Genomic DNA, 23,559 nt, shown 5'->3' with positions numbered 1-23,559 from the left:
AGTTCGGAATCATTCGGGTTGTACAAGTGCAACATGTGCAGGAACAGGACAATGTGTGGACAACATGGCAGAAAAGCTGGTATGAAATCACGACGACCCGACATCCTCGGCACGTAATGGCACGATGGCACGTAACGTTGTGCCATCCTCGTCAAGGCACAACATTACGACGTACTGAACCACCTTTGGCTCAAAAACAAACTCCATGATCAGTTTCTAACGAAGAGTCAGCTAAAACCGATTTACCACCACTGAGGGGTTCAGATTAAATGTCCCACAGTTTAAACTTGATTTTCCTGTCCCCCATTTTGCAAATGTCCCCACTGACTCACACATACAGGAAGTTATTTTGGGCAGCTATCCGATTCTTTTCCTCTCCCTCCTCACCCCCTTATTCTTCTGCGTAACAAACAACTTGTCATAAACTAATTGAAAGTGTCCAATAGTACAAGTTTAACGACAGTAGTTTATGCAAAGGAAGCCTGTCCCACAAACTAAAGTTCAAGGTTCTATAAACAGTACAAACTTTCCACGGTTTGCTGGAAATGTACCAGAGGCGCCAGTGGTTCAGGCCCAAGCGTATCCATCGGCAACAATGACGAATATTGTGGCATTGTCAACAAGGAAGCTTTCCCAAGGTGAAGTCACGTACAGGATGGATGACAAGGGGAACTTTTGCATCAATGACGTCACAATTTGGCAATATTTCAAAAATTATCTCGCCCAGCTGATAATGCTATCGAGGAGTCCGACACTCGAGGAGTGGAACGATGGCCAGAGATGGATTGCTCTTTGGTTTCCCAGCTAATCACGGTTAGTGATCGACTTGTGCCAATGTCTGTTGAACCCACCACAGCCACAGCGTCGCTCGCGAGGAGAGATGACTGGTCGAGCACTGTGTAGTAAGCGATGTTGCACAGGATGTAGATGGTGGTGACGATGGGCATCGAGATGCCGATTGCCAGAGGGAGGTTTCTAGATGACAAGCAAACGCACAAAAGTTTTGGTTATCTTCCATCGAGTAATAATGCAACAAAAGACTATCCATTATTCAAACAAACAACAACAACAACAACAACAACAACGTGTACATCCAACCAATAATTGCAATAAGTACCACACTATAAATTTTGTAACTTACAAGAATGAGTAAACTTTCTTCAGTTGCCCTTTTCATCCACACACGCAATCGAGGCCAGTGGAAGTTCATAGGTCACAGATGAAATGTCGCTAGAGGCCAAGTCTGCTCTTTCCGGCTTTGGTACAGTAGTAATGAAATGTACAGTAGTACTTGGTCAATTTCTTGTGTGATTGTGCATTGTTCTTTCAATAACATTTTGGTTTTCCCAACTGCACGGATCTACCTCAGTGGCCTCCATACATTCCGTCAACCCAGCAATGCAATCACACAATCTCGATACCATCTCTGCTTACAGCCCTTACCTAAATATGCTTACCTTGTTTGCTAGAGGGTTTCATCTATTGTCCATTACATAAGAATGTGGTACACACACATACACACACATCTATCTCTATCTCTATCTCTCTCTCTCATGCCACATGTGGGAAAATTACATGGCCAGACCAGGAATCGAACCCAGGTCCTCTGGTGAACCGTACCAGTGCTCTGCCATCTGAGCTATCTGGGTCCATTTATTTAATTGTGTTTCTAGGCCCCCATTGGTGTTTGTAATAGCAGCCATGGATTTGTCCCTCCATTGGACGAAGACCCTCTCGTGAGCAGAGGTTGGTGCTCCTATTGTTGGCAGCGAGTGCCCCGGAAGCATTGACGGAAAGAGAGTGGCAATCATATGTGTGGGAAAATTGCATGCTCAGTCAGGGTCGCCCAGGTAGCTCAGATGGCAGAGCACTGGTACGGGTTTCCAGAGGACCTGGGAGATTCCTAGTCTGGCATGTAATTTTTCCCACATATGTCAATGAATTAGTTATAATCCTGTTTATTTATTTATTTTTTATATGCATGAAGTGCCGGATTATGCGTTGCCAGGGCCGGCGGCAAATAACACTTTTGTGCCGGTCTCAACATGAGTGCCACCCCTGGGGCACAGGTTATCTGAGGTTGAGTAAAGAATCTCGTGTTTCTCTTTCTCTCTCTCTCTGGCTTATTTAGAGTTACAGCTGAAGGATTTATATTGATAAACTAGGTTTTTCGTTCACTCACTCGGTACAACTCACCACTCGCATGATTCACTCCAGTCTTCCTTCCTCGCTCCCTCATACCATGCTATTTTTAAAAGAACAGAACAGATTACCGAGTCTGGACCATGTCCAGACAGCTATTTTTGTTTGGGGAAAAAAAAAAACTACATAAAAACAATTTTATTCACTCAATTTTTTTGGTCCGGTCAAGATCTGGGGCTGGGAGCAAATGCCCCCTTTTCCCCCATTATAATCTGCCATTGTATACATGGTCTGCGGCTCGTGATGGTGCTACACTCACATATATTACAGCACTCGGAAGGAAATATCGAAATACCAGATGGGAAGATACGGTCTTCCCCCTTTCTGTTTTGTCTGGCTCTGGACCCACTAAGTAACCTCATCAATGAACATGGACACGGATACACCCTAACAACCAATATACGAACATCCAAATAAATAGGAAAGGTAACACATGTACTATAAATTATAACATTAAATAGTGATAGTAAATAATGATAGTAGATGATTTAAAGGTCTTTGCACCGAATGACAAAAAATTGACAGAACAAGTAAAACGGTTCTCCGGGGACATTCAAATGGAATTTGGACTGACAAATGCACCAAGTGCACATTCTTACAAGGTAAACTATTAAAAAGAGGCAACATAGAAATTGACCTTGAAACAACAATACCAGAAGGAGATAGACAATGAAGCATCTTACAAATACATTCGAGTAGAATAGGGCCACCAAATTTGTCATAAAAAATGCGCAAAACAATTACCAAAGAATACCTACGTAGAACGAGGCTGATCCTGAAAACATATCTCACCCCAAGAAACAAAATCAAAGCCATAAACCAACTAGCAGTACCAGTGTTCCAGTACAGCTGTGGAATAATAAACTGGCCACAAGCGGATATCAAAAAAACTATCAACTAAAAATGTTCTACAAAAATCAGTGCATCCCAAGAATGTACCTGCTGAGGAAAGAAGGAGGTGGCCGCCTGATGAAACTCATTAAAGTGCACAGAGCGATGAGGATTAGAACAGTACGTGAAGCGCTCAACAGACTACGGAATACAATTTGTGTACAAGCATGAACAGAACAAGCCAGAAAAGGTATCTCTCACTCACCTTGCAAAAAACTTCCAAAAACAGGTGTGATTGGAAGATGTCACAAACCAAACCAAAACAACAACGAATACAGCCCAATGATTGCAAAAAAGACAAAAGAAAAATACAAGATGAAATACCAGCAAATATATAGTGACAACTGGGAGAATGACAAAAGAGCAGGGAAATATAAAAAAAAGCGATGGACAAATTGGGGTGAGACAAAGAAGTACCACTGGAATGGCTAAGAAGAGGTCAGCTCAACTGGGATGGAGAACGAATCATTTATTAACGCTCAAGATCAAGGTAACTACACGAATGGCTCTAAGAAGATGGTGGGACAGAGTCAATAGGACAAGTGTAGGTTCTGCAAGGTAGAAACAGAAAGCATGAGTCACCTCCTATTGGGATGTAAAAAAACTCATGTCAGAGCAGCTGTCCACCCAAAGGCACAACAAGGTGTGTAGAGTAATCCACTGGCACATCTGCAGAAATTTCAACATCCCAGTTCCACAAAACTTGTGGAAACATGAACCAAAAGCAATCATTGAAAACAAGGAAGTAATGCTCACGTCCGACCTGATAATTCCATCCAGCGTGAAAATATTTTTAAAAATCACTGCAACCGGACATTGTACTCAGGAACAAAAAGGAAAAGACAGCATTGCTGAAAGAGATATCAGTACTATTCGATTTTGGCCTAAACAAGGCAAAAATCAAGAAAATGACCAAATACCAGGACCTCAAAAATGAAGTGAAAAGATCATGGAAGCTGAAGAGCATCGAAATTGCACCAGTGATAATTGGAGCAACGGGAATGATAAAGAAGAACCTTACAGGGATTATAAAAAAAACATCCCTGGGAACATTACCACAAACAAACTATAGTTGGAGGCTGTACGGGGCTCAGTGACATGTAAGCGATTCATCACGTGATTAGTGATTCATCACGTGATTAGTGATTACTGAAAGTGTGATACGAATAGACATTCCTGCTACAGTGCTGTGTAACTATGTTCCTTCACGTTTTCTTCCGAAGTAACCTCTTTGCTCGCCCATAGTGAAATTGTTAGGTAAGAAAAGTTTATTTAGTTGTTGCATTGGAGAAGTGCTAACTGAGCCAGAATTGATTCAGTTTTGGTGAAGATTCGAATCCGGATCCGGATATAAGAGTTTTAAAAAATTGTAAGTGATTCTTCACCATTGAGTGATCGGGCCAAAAACGATATATATGATGACATTTCAATACGTTGTGGATGAGTTTTGACAAAACTTGGTGGATGAGTTGATTAGGCAACAAGAACAAGCTGATTAGATTTTGGATCAGGTCTGGATCCAGATCTGACCTGTCAGAGGGATACAAAACGTAAACTGTTCACCCTGGCCGAGGTATGTTCTGTAGTTTATAAATGTTGTAGTCCAAACTTTATAAACGTACTCACATTGTAATTGTACAGCACTGTACATACTTTATAGACGATGTAACATTCTAAATAATACATAGTGAAATGTGTTTTGTGGCCCCGCCCCCATCAGGCTGATTGGCAGTCGTTGTCCCGCCCACTCCTCTTGGCACTTCATTGCCCAATGTGTAAATAGGCAGTTACCTCTACTTTTCGTGCAATCCTTTCAAGTTATGAAAATTTTGAGGTGTCATGGATCTTCCCACTGTAAAATGCAGTAGATTCACGTTTGAACAAAGTACTGAGCTGAACCCAATGTTGAGTTACCGTCTGAAAGGAAGATTTACAAATGGGATATTTTTGTTCTGTCAATTTTGTAGTTCAGCAAAGCTGTCCAAACTTTTAACCCTTTGTGTGTTGCTGTCGTAGAGTTATCACAAGATGAAAATTCTTTTTTTTTTGGAAAACGACCAAAAAATGTAATTTGGAAAATTGCATGCTCAGTCAGGGTCGCCCAGGTAGCTCAGATGGCAGAGCACTGGTACGGGTTTCCAGAGGACCTGGGAGATTCCTAGTCTGGCATGTAATTTTCCCACATATGTCAATGAATTAGTTGTAATCCTGTTTATTTATTTATTTTTTAATGAAGTGCCGGATTATGCCTTGCCAGGGCCGGCGGCAAATAACACTTTTGTGCCGGTCTCAACATGAGTGCCACCCCTGGGGCACAGGTTATCTGAGGTTGAGTAAAGAATCTCGTGTTTCTCTTTCTCTCTCTCTGGCTTATTTAGAGTTACAGCTGAAGGATTTATATTGATAAACTAGGTTTTTCGTTCACTCACTCGGTACAACTCACCACTCGCATGATTCACTCCAGTCTTCCTTCCTCGCTCCCTCATACCATGCTATTTTTAAAAGAACAGAACAGATTACCGAGTCTGGACCATGTCCAGACAGCTATTTTTGTTTGGGGAAAAAAAAAAACTACATAAAAACAATTTTATTCACTCAATTTTTTTGGTCCGGTCAAGATCTGGGGCTGGGAGCAAATGCCCCCTTTTCCCCCATTATAATCTGCCATTGTATACATGGTCTGCGGCTCGTGATGGTGCTACACTCACATATATTACAGCACTCGGAAGGAAATATCGAAATACCAGATGGGAAGATACGGTCTTCCCCCTTTCTGTTTTGTCTGGCTCTGGACCCACTAAGTAACCTCATCAATGAACATGGACACGGATACACCCTAACAACCAATATACGAACATCCAAATAAATAGGAAAGGTAACACATGTACTATAAATTATAACATTAAATAGTGATAGTAAATAATGATAGTAGATGATTTAAAGGTCTTTGCACCGAATGACAAAAAATTGACAGAACAAGTAAAACGGTTCTCCGGGGACATTCAAATGGAATTTGGACTGACAAATGCACCAAGTGCACATTCTTACAAGGTAAACTATTAAAAAGAGGCAACATAGAAATTGACCTTGAAACAACAATACCAGAAGGAGATAGACAATGAAGCATCTTACAAATACATTCGAGTAGAATAGGGCCACCAAATTTGTCATAAAAAATGCGCAAAACAATTACCAAAGAATACCTACGTAGAACGAGGCTGATCCTGAAAACATATCTCACCCCAAGAAACAAAATCAAAGCCATAAACCAACTAGCAGTACCAGTGTTCCAGTACAGCTGTGGAATAATAAACTGGCCACAAGCGGATATCAAAAAAACTATCAACTAAAAATGTTCTACAAAAATCAGTGCATCCCAAGAATGTACCTGCTGAGGAAAGAAGGAGGTGGCCGCCTGATGAAACTCATTAAAGTGCACAGAGCGATGAGGATTAGAACAGTACGTGAAGCGCTCAACAGACTACGGAATACAATTTGTGTACAAGCATGAACAGAACAAGCCAGAAAAGGTATCTCTCACTCACCTTGCAAAAAACTTCCAAAAACAGGTGTGATTGGAAGATGTCACAAACCAAACCAAAACAACAACGAATACAGCCCAATGATTGCAAAAAAGACAAAAGAAAAATACAAGATGAAATACCAGCAAATATATAGTGACAACTGGGAGAATGACAAAAGAGCAGGGAAATATAAAAAAAAGCGATGGACAAATTGGGGTGAGACAAAGAAGTACCACTGGAATGGCTAAGAAGAGGTCAGCTCAACTGGGATGGAGAACGAATCATTTATTAACGCTCAAGATCAAGGTAACTACACGAATGGCTCTAAGAAGATGGTGGGACAGAGTCAATAGGACAAGTGTAGGTTCTGCAAGGTAGAAACAGAAAGCATGAGTCACCTCCTATTGGGATGTAAAAAAACTCATGTCAGAGCAGCTGTCCACCCAAAGGCACAACAAGGTGTGTAGAGTAATCCACTGGCACATCTGCAGAAATTTCAACATCCCAGTTCCACAAAACTTGTGGAAACATGAACCAAAAGCAATCATTGAAAACAAGGAAGTAATGCTCACGTCCGACCTGATAATTCCATCCAGCGTGAAAATATTTTTTAAAATCACTGCAACCGGACATTGTACTCAGGAACAAAAAGGAAAAGACAGCATTGCTGAAAGAGATATCAGTACTATTCGATTTTGGCCTAAACAAGGCAAAAATCAAGAAAATGACCAAATACCAGGACCTCAAAAATGAAGTGAAAAGTTCATGGAAGCTGAAGAGCATCGAAATTGCACCAGTGATAATTGGAGCAACGGGAATGATAAAGAAGAACCTTACAGGGATTATAAAAAAAACATCCCTGGGAACATTACCACAAACAAACTATAGTTGGAGGCTGTACGGGGCTCAGTGACATGTTAGCGATTCATCACGTGATTAGTGATTCATCACGTGATTAGTGATTACTGAAAGTGTGATACGAATAGACATTCCTGCTACAGTGCTGTGTAACTATGTTCCTTCACGTTTTCTTCCGAAGTAACCTCTTTGCTCGCCCATAGTGAAATTGTTAGGTAAGAAAAGTTTATTTAGTTGTTGCATTGGAGAAGTGCTAACTGAGCCAGAATTGATTCAGTTTTGGTGAAGATTCGAATCCGGATCCGGATATAAGAGTTTAAAAAAATTGTAAGTGATTCTTCACCATTGAGTGATCGGGCCAAAAACGATATATATGATGACATTTCAATACGTTGTGGATGAGTTTTGACAAAACTTGGTGGATGAGTTGATTAGGCAACAAGAACAAGCTGATTAGATTTTGGATCAGGTCTGGATCCAGATCTGACCTGTCAGAGGGATACAAAACGTAAACTGTTCACCCTGGCCGAGGTATGTTCTGTAGTTTATAAATGTTGTAGTCCAAACTTTATAAACGTACTCACATTGTAATTGTACAGCACTGTACATACTTTATAGACGATGTAACATTCTAAATAATACATAGTGAAATGTGTTTTGTGGCCCCGCCCCCATCAGGCTGATTGGCAGTCGTTGTCCCGCCCACTCCTCTTGGCACTTCATTGCCCAATGTGTAAATAGGCAGTTACCTCTACTTTTCGTGGAATCCTTTCAAGTTATGAAAATTTTGAGGTGTCATGGATCTTCCCACTGTAAAATGCAGTAGAGTCACGTTTGAACAAAGTACTGAGCTGAACCCAATGTTGAGTTACCGTCTGAAAGGAAGATTTACAAATGGGATATTTTTGTTCTGTCAATTTTGTAGTTCAGCAAAGCTGTCCAAACTTTTAACCCTTTGTGTGTTGCTGTCGTAGAGTTATCACAAGATGAAAATTCTTTTTTTTTTGGAAAACGACCAAAAAATGTAATTTGGAAAATTGCATGCTCAGTCAGGGTCGCCCAGGTAGCTCAGATGGCAGAGCACTGGTACGGGTTTCCAGAGGACCTGGGAGATTCCTAGTCTGGCATGTAATTTTCCCACATATGTCAATGAATTAGTTGTAATCCTGTTTATTTATTTATTTTTTAATGAAGTGCCGGATTATGCCTTGCCAGGGCCGGCGGCAAATAACACTTTTGTGCCGGTCTCAACATGAGTGCCACCCCTGGGGCACAGGTTATCTGAGGTTGAGTAAAGAATCTCGTGTTTCTCTTTCTCTCTCTCTGGCTTATTTAGAGTTACAGCTGAAGGATTTATATTGATAAACTAGGTTTTTCGTTCACTCACTCGGTACAACTCACCACTCGCATGATTCACTCCAGTCTTCCTTCCTCGCTCCCTCATACCATGCTATTTTTAAAAGAACAGAACAGATTACCGAGTCTGGACCATGTCCAGACAGCTATTTTTGTTTGGGAAAAAAAAAAAACTACATAAAAACAATTTTATTCACTCAATTTTTTTGGTCCGGTCAAGATCTGGGGCTGGGAGCAAATGCCCCCTTTTCCCCCATTATAATCTGCCATTGTATACATGGTCTGCGGCTCGTGATGGTGCTACACTCACATATATTACAGCACTCGGAAGGAAATATCGAAATACCAGATGGGAAGATACGGTCTTCCCCCTTTCTGTTTTGTCTGGCTCTGGACCCACTAAGTAACCTCATCAATGAACATGGACACGGATACACCCTAACAACCAATATACGAACATCCAAATAAATAGGAAAGGTAACACATGTACTATAAATTATAACATTAAATAGTGATAGTAAATAATGATAGTAGATGATTTAAAGGTCTTTGCACCGAATGACAAAAAATTGACAGAACAAGTAAAACGGTTCTCCGGGGACATTCAAATGGAATTTGCACTGACAAATGCAAAGGAATGACAAATTTGACTGTTTGTCGTTAAAGGCGGCAAAAAGGGTTGGCGTCAGGAAGGGCATCCGGCCGTAAAACATTGCTTCAAAAAGGGGACCAAAAAAACAACAACAACAACCACGGTGCCCGAAAAGGCCAACCCCCGCTTTGCGGGGAAAAATGGCCTCTAAAGGTGGTTATAAATGCACCAAGTGCACATTTGTACAAGGTAAACTATTAAAAAGAGGCAACATAGAAATTGACCTTGAAACAACAATACCAGAAGGAGATAGACAATGAAGCATCTTACAAATACATTCGAGTAGAATAGGGCCACCAAATTTGTCATGAAAAATGCGCAAAACAATTACCAAAGAATACCTACGTAGAACGAGGCTGATCCTGAAAACATATCTCACCCCAAGAAACAAAATCAAAGCCATAAACCAACTAGCAGTACCAGTGTTCCAGTACAGCTGTGGAATAATAAACTGGCCACAAGCAGATATCAAAAAAACTATCAACTAAAAATGTTCTACAAAAATCAGTGCATCCCAAGAATGTACCTGCTGAGGAAAGAAGGAGGTGGCCGCCTGATGAAACTCATTAAAGTGCACAGAGCGATGAGGATTAGAACAGTACGTGAAGCGCTCAACAGACTACGGAATACAATTTGTGTACAAGCATGAACAGAACAAGCCAGAAAAGGTATCTCTCACTCACCTTGCAAAAAACTTCCAAAAACAGGTGTGATTGGAAGATGTCACAAACCAAACCAAAACAACAACGAATACAGCCCAATGATTGCAAAAAAGACAAAAGAAAAATACAAGATGAAATACCAGCAAATATATAGTGACAACTGGGAGAATGACAAAAGAGCAGGGAAATATAAAAAAAAGCGATGGACAAATTGGGGTGAGACAAAGAAGTACCACTGGAATGGCTAAGAAGAGGTCAGCTCAACTGGGATGGAGAACGAATCATTTATTAACGCTCAAGATCAAGGTAACTACACGAATGGCTCTAAGAAGATGGTGGGACAGAGTCAATAGGACAAGTGTAGGTTCTGCAAGGTAGAAACAGAAAGCATGAGTCACCTCCTATTGGGATGTAAAAAAACTCATGTCAGAGCAGCTGTCCACCCAAAGGCACAACAAGGTGTGTAGAGTAATCCACTGGCACATCTGCAGAAATGTCAACATCCCAGTTCCACAAAACTTGTGGAAACATGAACCAAAAGCAATCATTGAAAACAAGGAAGTAATGCTCACGTCCGACCTGATAATTCCATCCAGCGTGAAAATATTTTTAAAAATCACTGCAACCGGACATTGTACTCAGGAACAAAAAGGAAAAGACAGCATTGCTGAAAGAGATATCAGTACTATTCGATTTTGGCCTAAACAAGGCAAAAATCAAGAAAATGACCAAATACCAGGACCTCAAAAATGAAGTGAAAAGATCATGGAAGCTGAAGAGCATCGAAATTGCACCAGTGATAATTGGAGCAACGGGAATGATAAAGAAGAACCTTACAGGGATTATAAAAAAAACATCCCTGGGAACATTACCACAAACAAACTATAGTTGGAGGCTGTACGGGGCTCAGTGACATGTTAGCGATTCATCACGTGATTAGTGATTCATCACGTGATTAGTGATTACTGAAAGTGTGATACGAATAGACATTCCCGCTACAGTGCTGTGTAACTATGTTCCTTCACGTTTTCTTCCGAAGTAACCTCTTTGCTCGCCCATAGTGAAATTGTTAGGTAAGAAAAGTTTATTTAGTTGTTGCATTGGAGAAGTGCTAACTGAGCCAGAATTGATTCAGTTTTGGTGAAGATTCGAATCCGGATCCGGATATAAGAGTTTTAAAAAATTGTAAGTGATTCTTCACCATTGAGTGATCGGGCCAAAAACGATATATATGATGACATTTCAATACGTTGTGGATGAGTTTTGACAAAACTTGGTGGATGAGTCGATGAGGCAAGAACAAGCTGATTAGATTTTGGATCAGGTCTGGATCCAGATCTGACCTGTCAGAGGGATACAAAACGTAAACTGTTCACCCTGGCCGAGGTATGTTCTGTAGTTTATAAATGTTGTAGTCCAAACTTTATAAACGTACTCACATTGTAATTGTACAGCACTGTACATACTTTATAGACGATGTAACATTCTAAATAATACATACAGTGAAATGTGTTTTGTGGCCCCGCCCCCATCAGGCTGATTGGCAGTCGTTGTCCCGCCCACTCCTCTTGGCACTTCATTGCCCAATGTTAAATAGGCAGTTACCTCTACTTTTCGTGCAATCCTTTCAAGTTATGAAAATTTTGAGGTGTCATGGATCTTCCCACTGTAAAATGCAGTAGATTCACGTTTGAACAAAGTACTGAGCTGAACCCAATGTTGAGTTACCGTCTGAAAGGAAGATTTACAAATGGGATATTTTTGTTCTGTCAATTTTGTAGTTCAGCAAAGCTGTCCAAACTTTTAACCCTTTGTGTGTTGCTGTCGTAGAGTTATCACAAGATGAAAATTCTTTTTTTTTTGGAAAACGACCAAAAAATGTAATTTTTTAACGAATAATTTCGAAAAAAAAAAACTAAAAAAATTACAGCACACAAAGGGTTAATGAGGGTTATTTGATGTGAAATCCTCCACAGATGACGGACTGGTAGGTACTTTATAGGTTTACAAGTTTGTGTCTCGGTAGGTTTTATTTTTTTGAGGAATTGTGCATCATTCCTACATAGGAGGTCTTCTGACTTCCTGATATATCTTCAATTCAATTTTTTATTTGGTATCAGATTTCAAATTGGTGACTGTTACGTGCTCCTCCCCAAACCCCGGTCACGGTGTACCTCCGAGCCCCGAGAGGAGTCACGGCAGAAAGATGTTATTCTGTATGTCTTAGATCAATGGCGAAACCACATCAATTGTTATCAACAAACAAGTATTGTATTAAGATCACACAAGAATAACAGTACAACAACAATAGTAATCAATTGTACAACAAATATATCCTTCCTAGGATGGTACCATCAGTTTCGCAATATACAACTCACTGTGCTCCATGTGAGCGAAAAGAACATCCCCAATGTCTCTCTCCCGGCTTCAAGCCAAAGTTGCTTCCGGCTTCAAGCCAAAGTCGATCCACTCCAGTGATCGTCCGTACGATGTCGTATCGAGACCAGAATCCCGTTGGGTTGGCAGTTACTCTGCCAAAGATGGGCGGAGGTGTCCTCGAGAAGCGACGGGGAAATCACACCTTCAGGTATGGACGTTTGACGGCTCTCAATCGGCGAACCGCAGATTTCCACTCAAAAGCCACGTTACACACACACACCAAATTTAACGTCTGGATGCGGTGAGAATGGTTGAAGCGAAGTGAAAAACCTTGAGCGATGCGTAAATCACGCGAGTCAAAATGCCGATGGCCCGTTCTCGAGGCGTAACGGCACTACGATGATTCTCCTCGGAATCAACTGCAAAACCTGACACGCAGGTTGATCTGTCACAGCGATAACAACTCTGTCGCAGGAATCCCTTTCCCGGGAAACCCAAAGTTCACTCGTGACCCTCTTTCGCCAATCGTTCGCTCCAGACCTCGAAGCAGCTCGGCTTCTTTTCCGACCCACTCGCTCCGCCTTCTTCTTCTCCTCTTCCTCTTCGTCGTCATCCAGTTCCCGGTTTCATTTAAAACATTAACTTTTTTACCTTTTGAAAATAGTAATCTCTATCCCTTAAACAACAATAATAGTACATGGAATCAAAAATGTTTACAGTGGATGAAAACCACAACAACGAAAGTGACGAATCCGTAACATGACTATGTATGTGATTTATATCAAATTCATGAAAATTACAAAAAACATAATCATCTTCTTCATATCCACTTCAAAATCATTTTCCCAGAAAATGTCCCCTCAAGTGGACCCCACCCCTACTCTTCAATGGCGATCAACGCCCCTGCCAGCAGCCACAGGCTCCATACGAAACAACAACATTCAGGTGAAATAGTCGTAAAATAAAGGGTTTTAAAGGCCGTTGATAAAAAATAATTTCGGACGTTTACTGTAGTTGATGCACCAACCTGATGTCTTTCACACAACCTGATTTACCACGTTAAATTTGTTATTCGTACCTGTTGTTTGTGTTCTTTATAATGTCCCTAAAAAAAGTAAGTTGCCCATTTGGAATGATGTGCATTTTAGTTTGACTTAAAAATTACCGAAAATTTGACTTTTCACCGAAATAATGACCTTACTCCTTCCTGTGTGTGCTTGTGGAGGCCTAGGAATCGTAAACTGTACAGTGTGGCGGAAGTATATGCCCAACCGCGTGCCCATTCCAGGTTTCTTATGCAATATCATGATGTGAGGAATTTATTTGGCGTACCGGTTCCACCAAGGTAACCACAAAACATAGACGGCAATAAACCAGACTTAAAACACTCACAACAACATAATCTTTAAAATGCCCGTGGCTGTATAGTTGTGGTTTGAACTTTAGGTTTCTCGTGCGTCACACGACACTAAAAATGCTGCAATCTAAAACCTTTTGCTCGACAAAAAAAAATGTGCACAGGTGTTGAATGATAATCAAAAATGTGCACAAAACAAATGTGCACAGGTGTTCAATGATATAATCAAAAATGTGCACAAAACAAATGTGCACAGGTAACTAGATGTTGATAATTATGTCCTTGTCACAGCAGTCACAGTACAATTATAGGAATGATTTCTCCCAATGTGCTCGTTCCGCACGTGATGGATCAGCTCCTCCACGAGCCTGAGCAGAGTGAGATAATCTGTTGGTTACCAGAGATGTTACCTTTCAGGGTGTTTTAGCTCCTCCGTAAGGAAGTTCAGCGTATCCCAACCAGAGTAAGAGAACAAGGCCGAGTAAAGTGCGAGCGCCAGGCCTCCCATCTGGTAGTTTGACCCTTCAAAGGCCGAGTGGAGGTTCTCCGTGTACCCTAAGGACGGGGACAAATTGAAAAGACTCATCGAAGGAATACGGCAGGTAACCTACCAACATTAGCTTTTTCTCTATATTCATTGTCAAGGCTGGTGGAAGAGCTTCTTTTTTTTCTTCTTTTTTTTGGTATACAAGATCGAGGCTCATGTAAGAGCTAACATCAATCACAAAAACAACAATAGGACACACAAAACATACAATAAAGGGAGCGGGAGACAAGATGGGGGGGAGAGGGGGAAGCACACAAGTACAACAGCAGAGAACAGGGACATCGGGAGATCTGTGGGAGGGAGAGGGCTTGGGAAGGTTGGGCGGGGTGAGGGGTGGGGGTGGGGGGGGGGGTGGGAGAGGTATAAAACACATGGACACTGCTAGAACTTCCAGAAAAGAAAGAAGTTGGAATTTCAAAAAAGTTGATCTGGGGTGAAATTAGCGGGGGTAGAAAAGATCAAGGTGTTGGATGGGGAAGATAAGAGATGGTGGTGAACAGCTGTTTTAAAGACCTGGAGGGTGGAGTGGGATTGAAGAGAGTGAGGGAGTTTGTTCCAGAGGTGGGAGAAAAGAGGAATGAAAGAGTGAAGGTGAGCAGATAGTCTTGATTTTGGCAGTTTAACCAGAAGAGGGTTGCTCGCAGATCTTGTGTTACCTGTAGGAATTTTTGGGGGACAGCCAGAGCAGAACGGAATGGTACAACATGTAGAGGGGGAAAGACCACCAGCAGAGTAGAAGGGGGAGTGAGAGTGAGTGAGATCAAGGGGGTGGGGAGAAGGACACATGGGGTGAACAAGCTGAATGAAACACAAAGAGAAGAGGAAGGAGGAAGCGGGGATGGAACAGAAAGGGAACAAACCAACCAACTTGACAAAAGAAGAGGTTAAGGAGAGGGGGTCGAAGTATTGCACACGAAGGAAAGAGATAACTCCGGTAACTTCTCAATCTGGGCGTCTTCCTGCAATAAAGAACGACATGTTAAAACTTGCCCGAGTCCGAAGGAACAAATACTTCCCAAGTCCGCTGCCAGTTTATTATCTGAAAGGTAACATGCGAGGCGCATCCTGGTTGCACTTTGTTCGCCTCGTTGGGCGTTTGATGACCTTGGGTACCTGAAAGGTATATACACTTCGGAATGCAGGTACATCACCTATAGGGTGCAAGGACTTGAGGCCTCGTCGCACGATTCAGCCAAAATTATTTTGGGGGATTTTAATTGGTGGAGATGCAGAATGTAATATTGTCCATGTATGGGCATACGAAGAATGTATCTCCATCTGAGAACACTTCCTTCTTTTACTCATTCATTCGTTTCACCTGCAGCCTGAGGATGCCAGTTGCGTCATTGCTGGAAGCGTGGTGCCATTGTGCCACTGATGCAGTACCGGTACAGATTCGCCCCCCTCGAAATAGATTCGCCCCCCCCCCCCTGCCACGAAATTGACTCTCCCCCGTGACAAAATCGCCCCCTCATAATATGTACATGTTTCAGCAGATATTCAAACTTGGAAAAAGTGTAACAATTGTATGGCTCTTGGTGATTGTGGAAGAGTTATTTTACAATTAATCTACAACTAGAGAAACTGAATATTGGTGTAATGTAAACCAATAAAAATAAAACCATAATAACCATAATAAACCATAATAACCATAACCATAATAACCATAATAACCATAATAAACCATAAATAACCATAAAAATAACCATAAAATAACCATAAAACCATAACCAAAATATAAATAAACCAATAAAAATCTATCAATAATTATTATACCAAATGTTCAAGTATGTCTTAAAAATATTGAGAAAATGTGTAGGTCCGCACTCAATCAATTCCCCAAACAATATTAGTCGTACTTTTATCACGTCCCCTCTTGTAAACCAATATTTCCATATGTATATTTATATATCCGCAAACGAGAATGGGGGGCGATTCTATTCTGATGGGGGCGAGAAACGTATTCGCCGGGGGGAGAGTTTATACGGGGGGGCGGATTTATTTCGCGACACCGGCATTAGTTGGTGTATGTTAAAGATTCCACTGTGTCCTTTGCGAAGAGTAAGTGAGCTATCGCCTGCATCCTGAACGACTTCCTGCCCTAACCTACAGGGTGCACTGCATCAGCGGCACAATGGATGAATTAACAAGAAGACCTCATGCAGAGCACGATACTTGCAAAATCCATCTCCACCCCCAGCCCCCCACCCCAAAAAGGTTGCCATTGATCCAGCAAATTGTCCATTTCATCAAGATTAAAACTGACGATCTTGATCAAAGATTGGATCAATAGGATGAAAAGTGATGACTTTTCAGATGAAAAATGATGATTCTAGAAGTTTGACCTTGAGTTGACCTTTGACCTTTTGATCTCAAAAATAGTTGGTTTCCCAATTTAGTGACTCGATCTACAAATGCTGTTCTATTTTCAAGTCAATCGGATGAAAATTGACAGTTTTTAGATGAAAATTGATGATTTTGGAAGTTTGACCTAGAGTTGACCTTTGACCTTTTGACCTCAAAAATAGTTGGTTTCCCAATTTAGTGACTCAATCTACAAATGCTGTTAAATTTTCAAGTCAATCAGATGAAAATTGATGGTTTTGCAGATGGAAATTGATGATTTTGGAAGTTTGACCTAGAGTTGACCTTTGACCTCAAAAATAGTTGGTTTCCCTATTTAGTGACTCAATGTGCAAATGCTGTTCAATTGTCAATTTAATCGGCTGAAAATTGATGATTTTGAAAATTTGACCTTGAGTTGACCTTTGACCTTATGACTTCAAAAATAGTTCATTTCCCAATTTAGTGACTCAATGTGCAAATGCTGTCAAATGTTCAAGTCAATCGGATTTAAACTGGCGATTTTAGAAATTTCACACCCAGATGACCTTTGACCTTTGACCTCAAAATCAATAGGCTTCTCAATTGTGACGATCTCTACAACTTGGTGAAGTTTCATGATTATCGGTTTAGAAGTGTGACCTGTAGGCCGGTGACAAACAAACAGACAGAACCACAAACGCAACCGACCAATACACTTGAAAAATCTCGAAAAATAACAAACGAATGAATGAATGAATGAATGAATGAATGAATGAGCAAAAGAGAAAAGCATTCTCAGATGGTGAAGATTGCAAGCGAAGGTTACTCAGAAAGAAATTGATAAACAAAGTTACAAAGTCGAGAGAATGTTGTAAACAAAAGCTGGAATGGAATTTTAAGGTAAACAATTCACCTGCTGATTGGCAGGAAACTCAGACGATGATTGGATACAAGAACGAATGAGAGCGACGACATTTTGAAAAATGGCTCCGAGTTACTGCCAGGTCACGTGTTGCAGGGAATAAAAAGGAAACGTTCGGTTTGGGATAATGCAATAACGCTTACGGGAAATGGATGGAAAACCACCGAAAATCCCTTTATGAAAACACAACGCCCATTACGTGGCAGAACACGAGCCCGACGAATTAACCGCACGAAGAGGAAGGAGCCGCTGCCATTTCACTTCATAACATGGAAAAGGCCACGGGACAGCAGGAAGTCAAAAGGAAAACGTGACAATCCCGAGCCGTGTTTCTCATTGCGACACCTTGCTGGAAGATGAGTGTACACTGCAGATGGTCAAGGGTAGGCAAGATGTGGTGTGGGACACACTACATCTACATATTACGTACGATAAATAGGGAGTGAGGAGCGGGAGTGTGGGGGGGCTTGGATTGTTACATACAGGGTGTGCACAGGCGGTAGTAGGTAGGGGTGTGCTTAAATCTACACAATAAAAATAACAACTCCATGGGACACATTATACCATCTACATATTACGTACGATAAATAGGGAGTGAGGAGCGGGAGTGTGGGGGGCTTGGATTGTTACATACAGGGTGTGCACAGGGGGTAGTAGGTAGGGGTGTGCTTAAATCTACACAATAAAAATAACAACTCCATGGGACACATTATACCATCTACATATTACGTACGATAAATAGGGAGTGAGGAGCGGGAGTGTGGGGGGGGCTTGGATTGTTACATACAGGGTGTGCACAGGGGGTAGTAGGTAGGGGTGTGCTGAAATCTACACAATAAAAATAACAACTCCATGGGACACATTATACCATCTACATATTACGTACGATAAATAGGGAGTGAGGAGCGGGAGTGTGGGGGGCTTGGATTGTTACATACAGGGTGTGCACAGGGGGTAGTAGGTAGGGGTGTGCTTAAATCTACACAATAAAAATAACAACTCCATGGGACACATTATACCATCTACATATTACATACGATAAATAGGGAGTGAGGAGCGGGAGTGTGTGGGGCTTGGATTGTTACATACAGGGTGTGCACAGGGGGTAGTAGGTACGGGTGTGCTTAAATCTACACAATAAAAATAACTGAACTCCATGGGACAACTATACCATCTACATATTACATACGATAAATAGGGAGTGAGGAGCGGGAGTGTGGGGGGCTTGGATTGTTACATACAGGGTGTGCACAGGGGGTAGTAGGTACGGGTGTGCTTAAATCTACACAATAAAAACAAGTCAAGTGAATCCACTTGGATTCCGCCCAGGTTGGCACATGGAAATTATGATGTAGCATAATTATCATCTTTTTTTTTTTTTTTTTTTTTTTTTTTTTTTTTTTTTTTTTTTTTTTTTTTTTTTTTTTTTTTTTTTTTTTTTTCTTTCTTTTTGTATACAATATCGAGGCTCGTGAAAGAGCGAACATTAATCACACAGAAAGACAAACCGACACATAAAACATATAACATAGGGAGCGGTAGACAAGATGGGGAGAGAGGGGGAAGGACACAAACACAACATTTGAGAGCAGGGACCGAGAGACATGGAGACATCGAGAGATCTGAGAGAGGGCGAGGGCTTTGGGGGGGGGGGGGCGTGGGAAGGGGGCAGTGGGAGAGGTATAAAACATATGGACACTGCCAGGACTTCCAGGAAAGAAGTTGGAATTTCAAACAAGGTGGATCTGGGGTGAATTAGCGGGGGTAGAAAAGATCAAGGTTTTGGATGGGGGAAGATAAGAGATGGTGGTGAACAGCTGTTTTAAAGACCTGGAGGGAGGAGTGGGATTGAAGGGAGTGAGGGAGTTTGTTCCAGAGGCGGGAGAAAAGAGGAATGAAAGAGTGAAGGTGAGCGGAGAGCCGAGATTTCGGCAGTTTAACCATCAGAGGGTTGCTGGCAGATCTTGTGCGACCTGTAGGAATATTTGGGGGACAGAGCACAGAGAGAGCTGGGGGTGCAAGGCCGGAGAGGAGTCGGTAGAAGACAGAAAGACCACCTACCTGCCTGCGGTGAGTGAGTGAAAGGCCCTCAGAGATAGCTTCATCGCGGGAGATTCCAATAATTCTGAAAGCTTTGGTTTCAACAGCGTGAAGCCGAGCTAGGTGTGAGGCAGGAGCACCGGCCCATAGGGGAGAACAGTATTCCATTGAGCTGCGGATGAAAGCCTTGTATGTGGTGAGGAGCTCAGGTGTGCCGAGGAAGGACTTCGCACGACGGAGGATGCCCAGTCGGCGACTGGCTTTGGAGGCCAGCTTGGAAATGTGGGTCAAGATTTGAAATTATGCCATGGTTTTTGTAAAATTGCTACTAGTATTCACATTATGTACTTTCACCAAAACATACATCATCATAGAAACATACATAGAATTTGGGTCCTCTGGGTCATTTGGGTCCTCTGGGTCATTTGGGTCCTCTGGGTCATTTGGGTCCTCTGGGTCATTTGGGTCCTCTGGGTCATTTGGGTCCTCTGGGTCATTTGGGTCCTCTGGGTCATTTGGGTCATTTGGGTCATTTGGGTCCTCTGGGTCATTTGGGTCCTCTGGGTCCTCTGGGTCATTTGGGTCCTCTGGGTCATTTGGTGTCCTCTGGGTCCTCTGGGTCCTCTGGGTCATTTGGGTCCTCTGGGTCCTCTGGGTCATTTGGGTCATTTGGGTCATTTGGGTCCTCTGGGTCATTTGGGTCCTCTGGGTCATTTGGGTCCTCTGGGTCATTTGGGTCCTCTGGGTCATTTGGGTCCTCTGGGTCATTTGGGTCCTCTGGGTCATTTGGGTCCTCTGGGTCATTTGGGTCCTCTGGGTCATTTGGGTCATTTGGGTCATTTGGGTCCTCTGGGTCATTTGGGTCCTCTGGGTCATTTGGGTCCTCTGGGTCATTTGGGTCCTCTGGGTCATTTGGGTCATTTGGGTCCTCTGGGTCATTTGGGTCCTCTGGGTCATTTGGGTCCTCTGGGTCATTTGGGTCCTCTGGGTCATTTGGGTCATTTGGGTCCTCTGGGTCATTTGGGTCCTCTGGGTCATTTGGGTCCTCTGGGTCCTCTGGGTCATTTGGGTCCTCTGGGTCATTTGGGTCCTCTGGGTCATTTGGGTCCTCTGGGTCATTTGGGTCCTCTGGGTCATTTGGGTCCTCTGGGTCATTTGGGTCCTCTGGGTCATTTGGGTCCTCTGGGTCATTTGGGGCCTCTGGGTCATTTGGGTCCTCTGGGTCCTCTGGGTCATTTGGGTCCTCTGGGTCCTCTGGGTCCTCTGGGTCCTCTGGGTCATTTGGGTCCTCTGGGTCATTTGGGTCCTCTGGGTCATTTGGGTCCTCTGGGTCATTTGGGTCCTCTGGGTCATTTGGGTCCTATATTCCTATCCTATAACATATATATCCTATAACCTATCCTATATATATCCTATATCATATAACATATATCCTATATATCCTATAACATAACATATAACAAATATATCCTATATTATGTACTAGCGAACGGCCGCGTACCAGCCAAAGGGGTAGCCCATGGTTAGCCTAAATATAGATTTGATGACGTCATGTTTACACATCTGAGCGACAGAAACGGAGCTTCACTTTTGGAGAGACAGAAATTCCCAGGCAAACGCTATAACGCACCAGGTTTACAACCTGTGCGTTAATAACTGAACTCCATGGGACAACTATACCATCTACATAATTACATACGATAAATAGGGAGTGAGGAGCGGGGGTGTGGGGGGCTTGGATTGTTACATACAGGGTGTGCACAGGGGGTAGTAGGTAGGGGTGTGCTTAAATCCACACAATAAAAATAACAACTCCATAAGCTCTGCACAATGGTTGCCAACCTATGTTTACCTGTCAGTGGTCTATCCTTTATAAAATCTATTTAAACCACGATGAGCTACAAGTGCATTTCCTGTGCGTTTTCCGAACCTTGGCAGAGCTTCACGATGCCGGCGATGATGATCCCGATGAGGGCAATGACCTTGGCGTAAGTGGAAAAGTCCTGGACCCGGATACCATATCGAACCATGGTGCAGTTCACGTAGGTCAGACAACCTGTAGGGTAAGAAGAGATGGATTTGTCATTGGTGAACTTCCTTTCACACAACATTCATTCATTAACGGCTTCCAAGTATGTTCCCTCACAAGGAACTCCAATGGAGGAGGCCGTTGGGTGGGCACAACGGTTGCCAACCTATGGCTGTCCGTCCATGTTGTGTGAAAGCACGTTTGGCGAATCTTACATTGCAAGAGCATGCACTGTAGGCCTTATTTTGCCAACAGTGCTGCTACTTCATTAGTGTTCAAATGTTCATTAAAAAAAGATGGAACTCTGCTGCACGACCACAATCTGGCAGAGGAAGAGGGGTACACTGGGAATGGTGGAGGAAACGAAGAGCATGATCTCTTGGCAGGAAAGGTTTTCAAGTCACGTGGTCTTTCTTTTGTGCGAGGAACTGCACACGACTCGTCCTCATGAAACATACAAGAAAAGCACAATATTGTGCAGGGTAAGTTCATCTTTTACGGGCACAGTTCCCTATCCATAAGGAATCGTCCTGGTGTACCTGTACGTAGCAGCCTTCGTCCCTGCACAGAACTCCAGGATTCCAGTTTGGATTCCAGCACAGTCACTCAACTCTGGACCTGCTGCTGCTCTGCCCTCAGCAATGGTTGAGGGTCGTAGATGTCAAACTAGAAACCCGGACCATCTCCCTGGACATATCCTGGGCATCAAACAACCTGGTGTCCTTGTCTGCTTGCCAAGCTTGCTACCTGTGGCTCAGTCAATACGTTGCTTTCCATGGAGCATGCTCCCCTCCCATACCCTCCTCTCTTCCCTTCTGTTCTCTTCTTCCCACCTCCCCAATCTTCTCTCCTCTCCCCTTCGCTTTCCTCATTCCCTCCTACCCACCTACCCCTTTACTTTCATCTCCTCTCCCACCTTCCTTCTCCTCCCTCTCTCCTCTCCTTCTCCAACCCCCTCTCAGAGTGCCCCGAGGCAGTCTTCTTCTTCCTCATATACATAAACAACCTCTCTAATGCTCAAAAAAATCTACTATTCCTTTTTGCGGAATACTCTACAGTACGTCAAAGAGGAACCCATCCAATTGAGAGGCAGGAACCCATCCCATTGAGAGGCAGGAACCCATCCAATTGAGAGGCAGGAACCCATCCCATTGAGATGCAGGAACCCATCCCATTGAGATGCAGGAACCCACCCCATTGAGAGGCAGGAACCCATCCCATTGAGAGGCAGGAACCCATCCAATTGAGAGGCAGGAACCCACCCCATTGAGAGGCAGGAACCCATCCCATTGAGAGGCAGGAACCCATCCCATTGAGAGGCAGGAACCCACCCCATTGAGAGGCAGGAACCCATCCCATTGAGAGGCAGGAACCCATCCCATTGAGAGGCAGGAACCCATCCCATTGAGAGGCAGGAACCCATCCCATTGAGAGGCAGGAACCCATCCCATTGAGAGGCAGGAACCCACCCCATTGAGGCAGGAACCCATCCCATTGAGAGGCAGGAACCCATCCCATTGAGAGGCAGGAACCCATCCCATTGAGAGGCAGGAACCCATCCCATTGAGAGGCAGGAACCCATCCCATTGAGAGGCAGGAACCCATCCCATTGAGAGGCAGGAACCCATACAATTGAGAGGCAGGAACCCACCCCATTGAGAGGCAGGAACCCACCCCATTGAGGCAGGAACCCACCCCATTGAGAGGCAGGAACCCATCCCATTGAGAGGCAGGAACCCACCCCATTGAGAGGCAGGAACCCACCCCATTGAGAGGCAGGAACCCATACAATTGAGAGGCAGGAACCCACCCCAT

At 43.0% G+C, this 23,559-nt stretch overlaps 1 protein-coding gene across 3 annotated transcripts in view; it reads right to left on the bottom strand.

Annotated features, from left to right (window-relative positions):
- Positions 1-23,559, bottom strand: part of LOC137433801 (Y+L amino acid transporter 2) — a 144,526-nt gene that overhangs the window by 49,598 nt on the left and 71,369 nt on the right. For all 3 annotated transcript variants that reach the window (XM_068126165.2, XM_068126164.2, XM_078786047.1), the window contains exons 4-6: positions 21,646-21,771; positions 14,292-14,436; positions 852-975 (exon numbers count right to left, since the gene is read on the bottom strand). In XM_068126165.2, coding sequence (XP_067982266.2) covers positions 852-975; positions 14,292-14,436; positions 21,646-21,771 — 395 coding nt within the window. The remainder of the gene's footprint in view (positions 1-851; positions 976-14,291; positions 14,437-21,645; positions 21,772-23,559) is intronic.

Source organism: Myxine glutinosa, chromosome 10 (assembly GCF_964187855.1).
Source record: "Myxine glutinosa chromosome 10, kmMyxGlut1.1, whole genome shotgun sequence".
In the NCBI taxonomy this organism is placed as follows: Eukaryota; Metazoa; Chordata; class Myxini; order Myxiniformes; family Myxinidae; genus Myxine; species Myxine glutinosa.
This window is presented reverse-complemented; position numbering and strand designations above follow the sequence as displayed.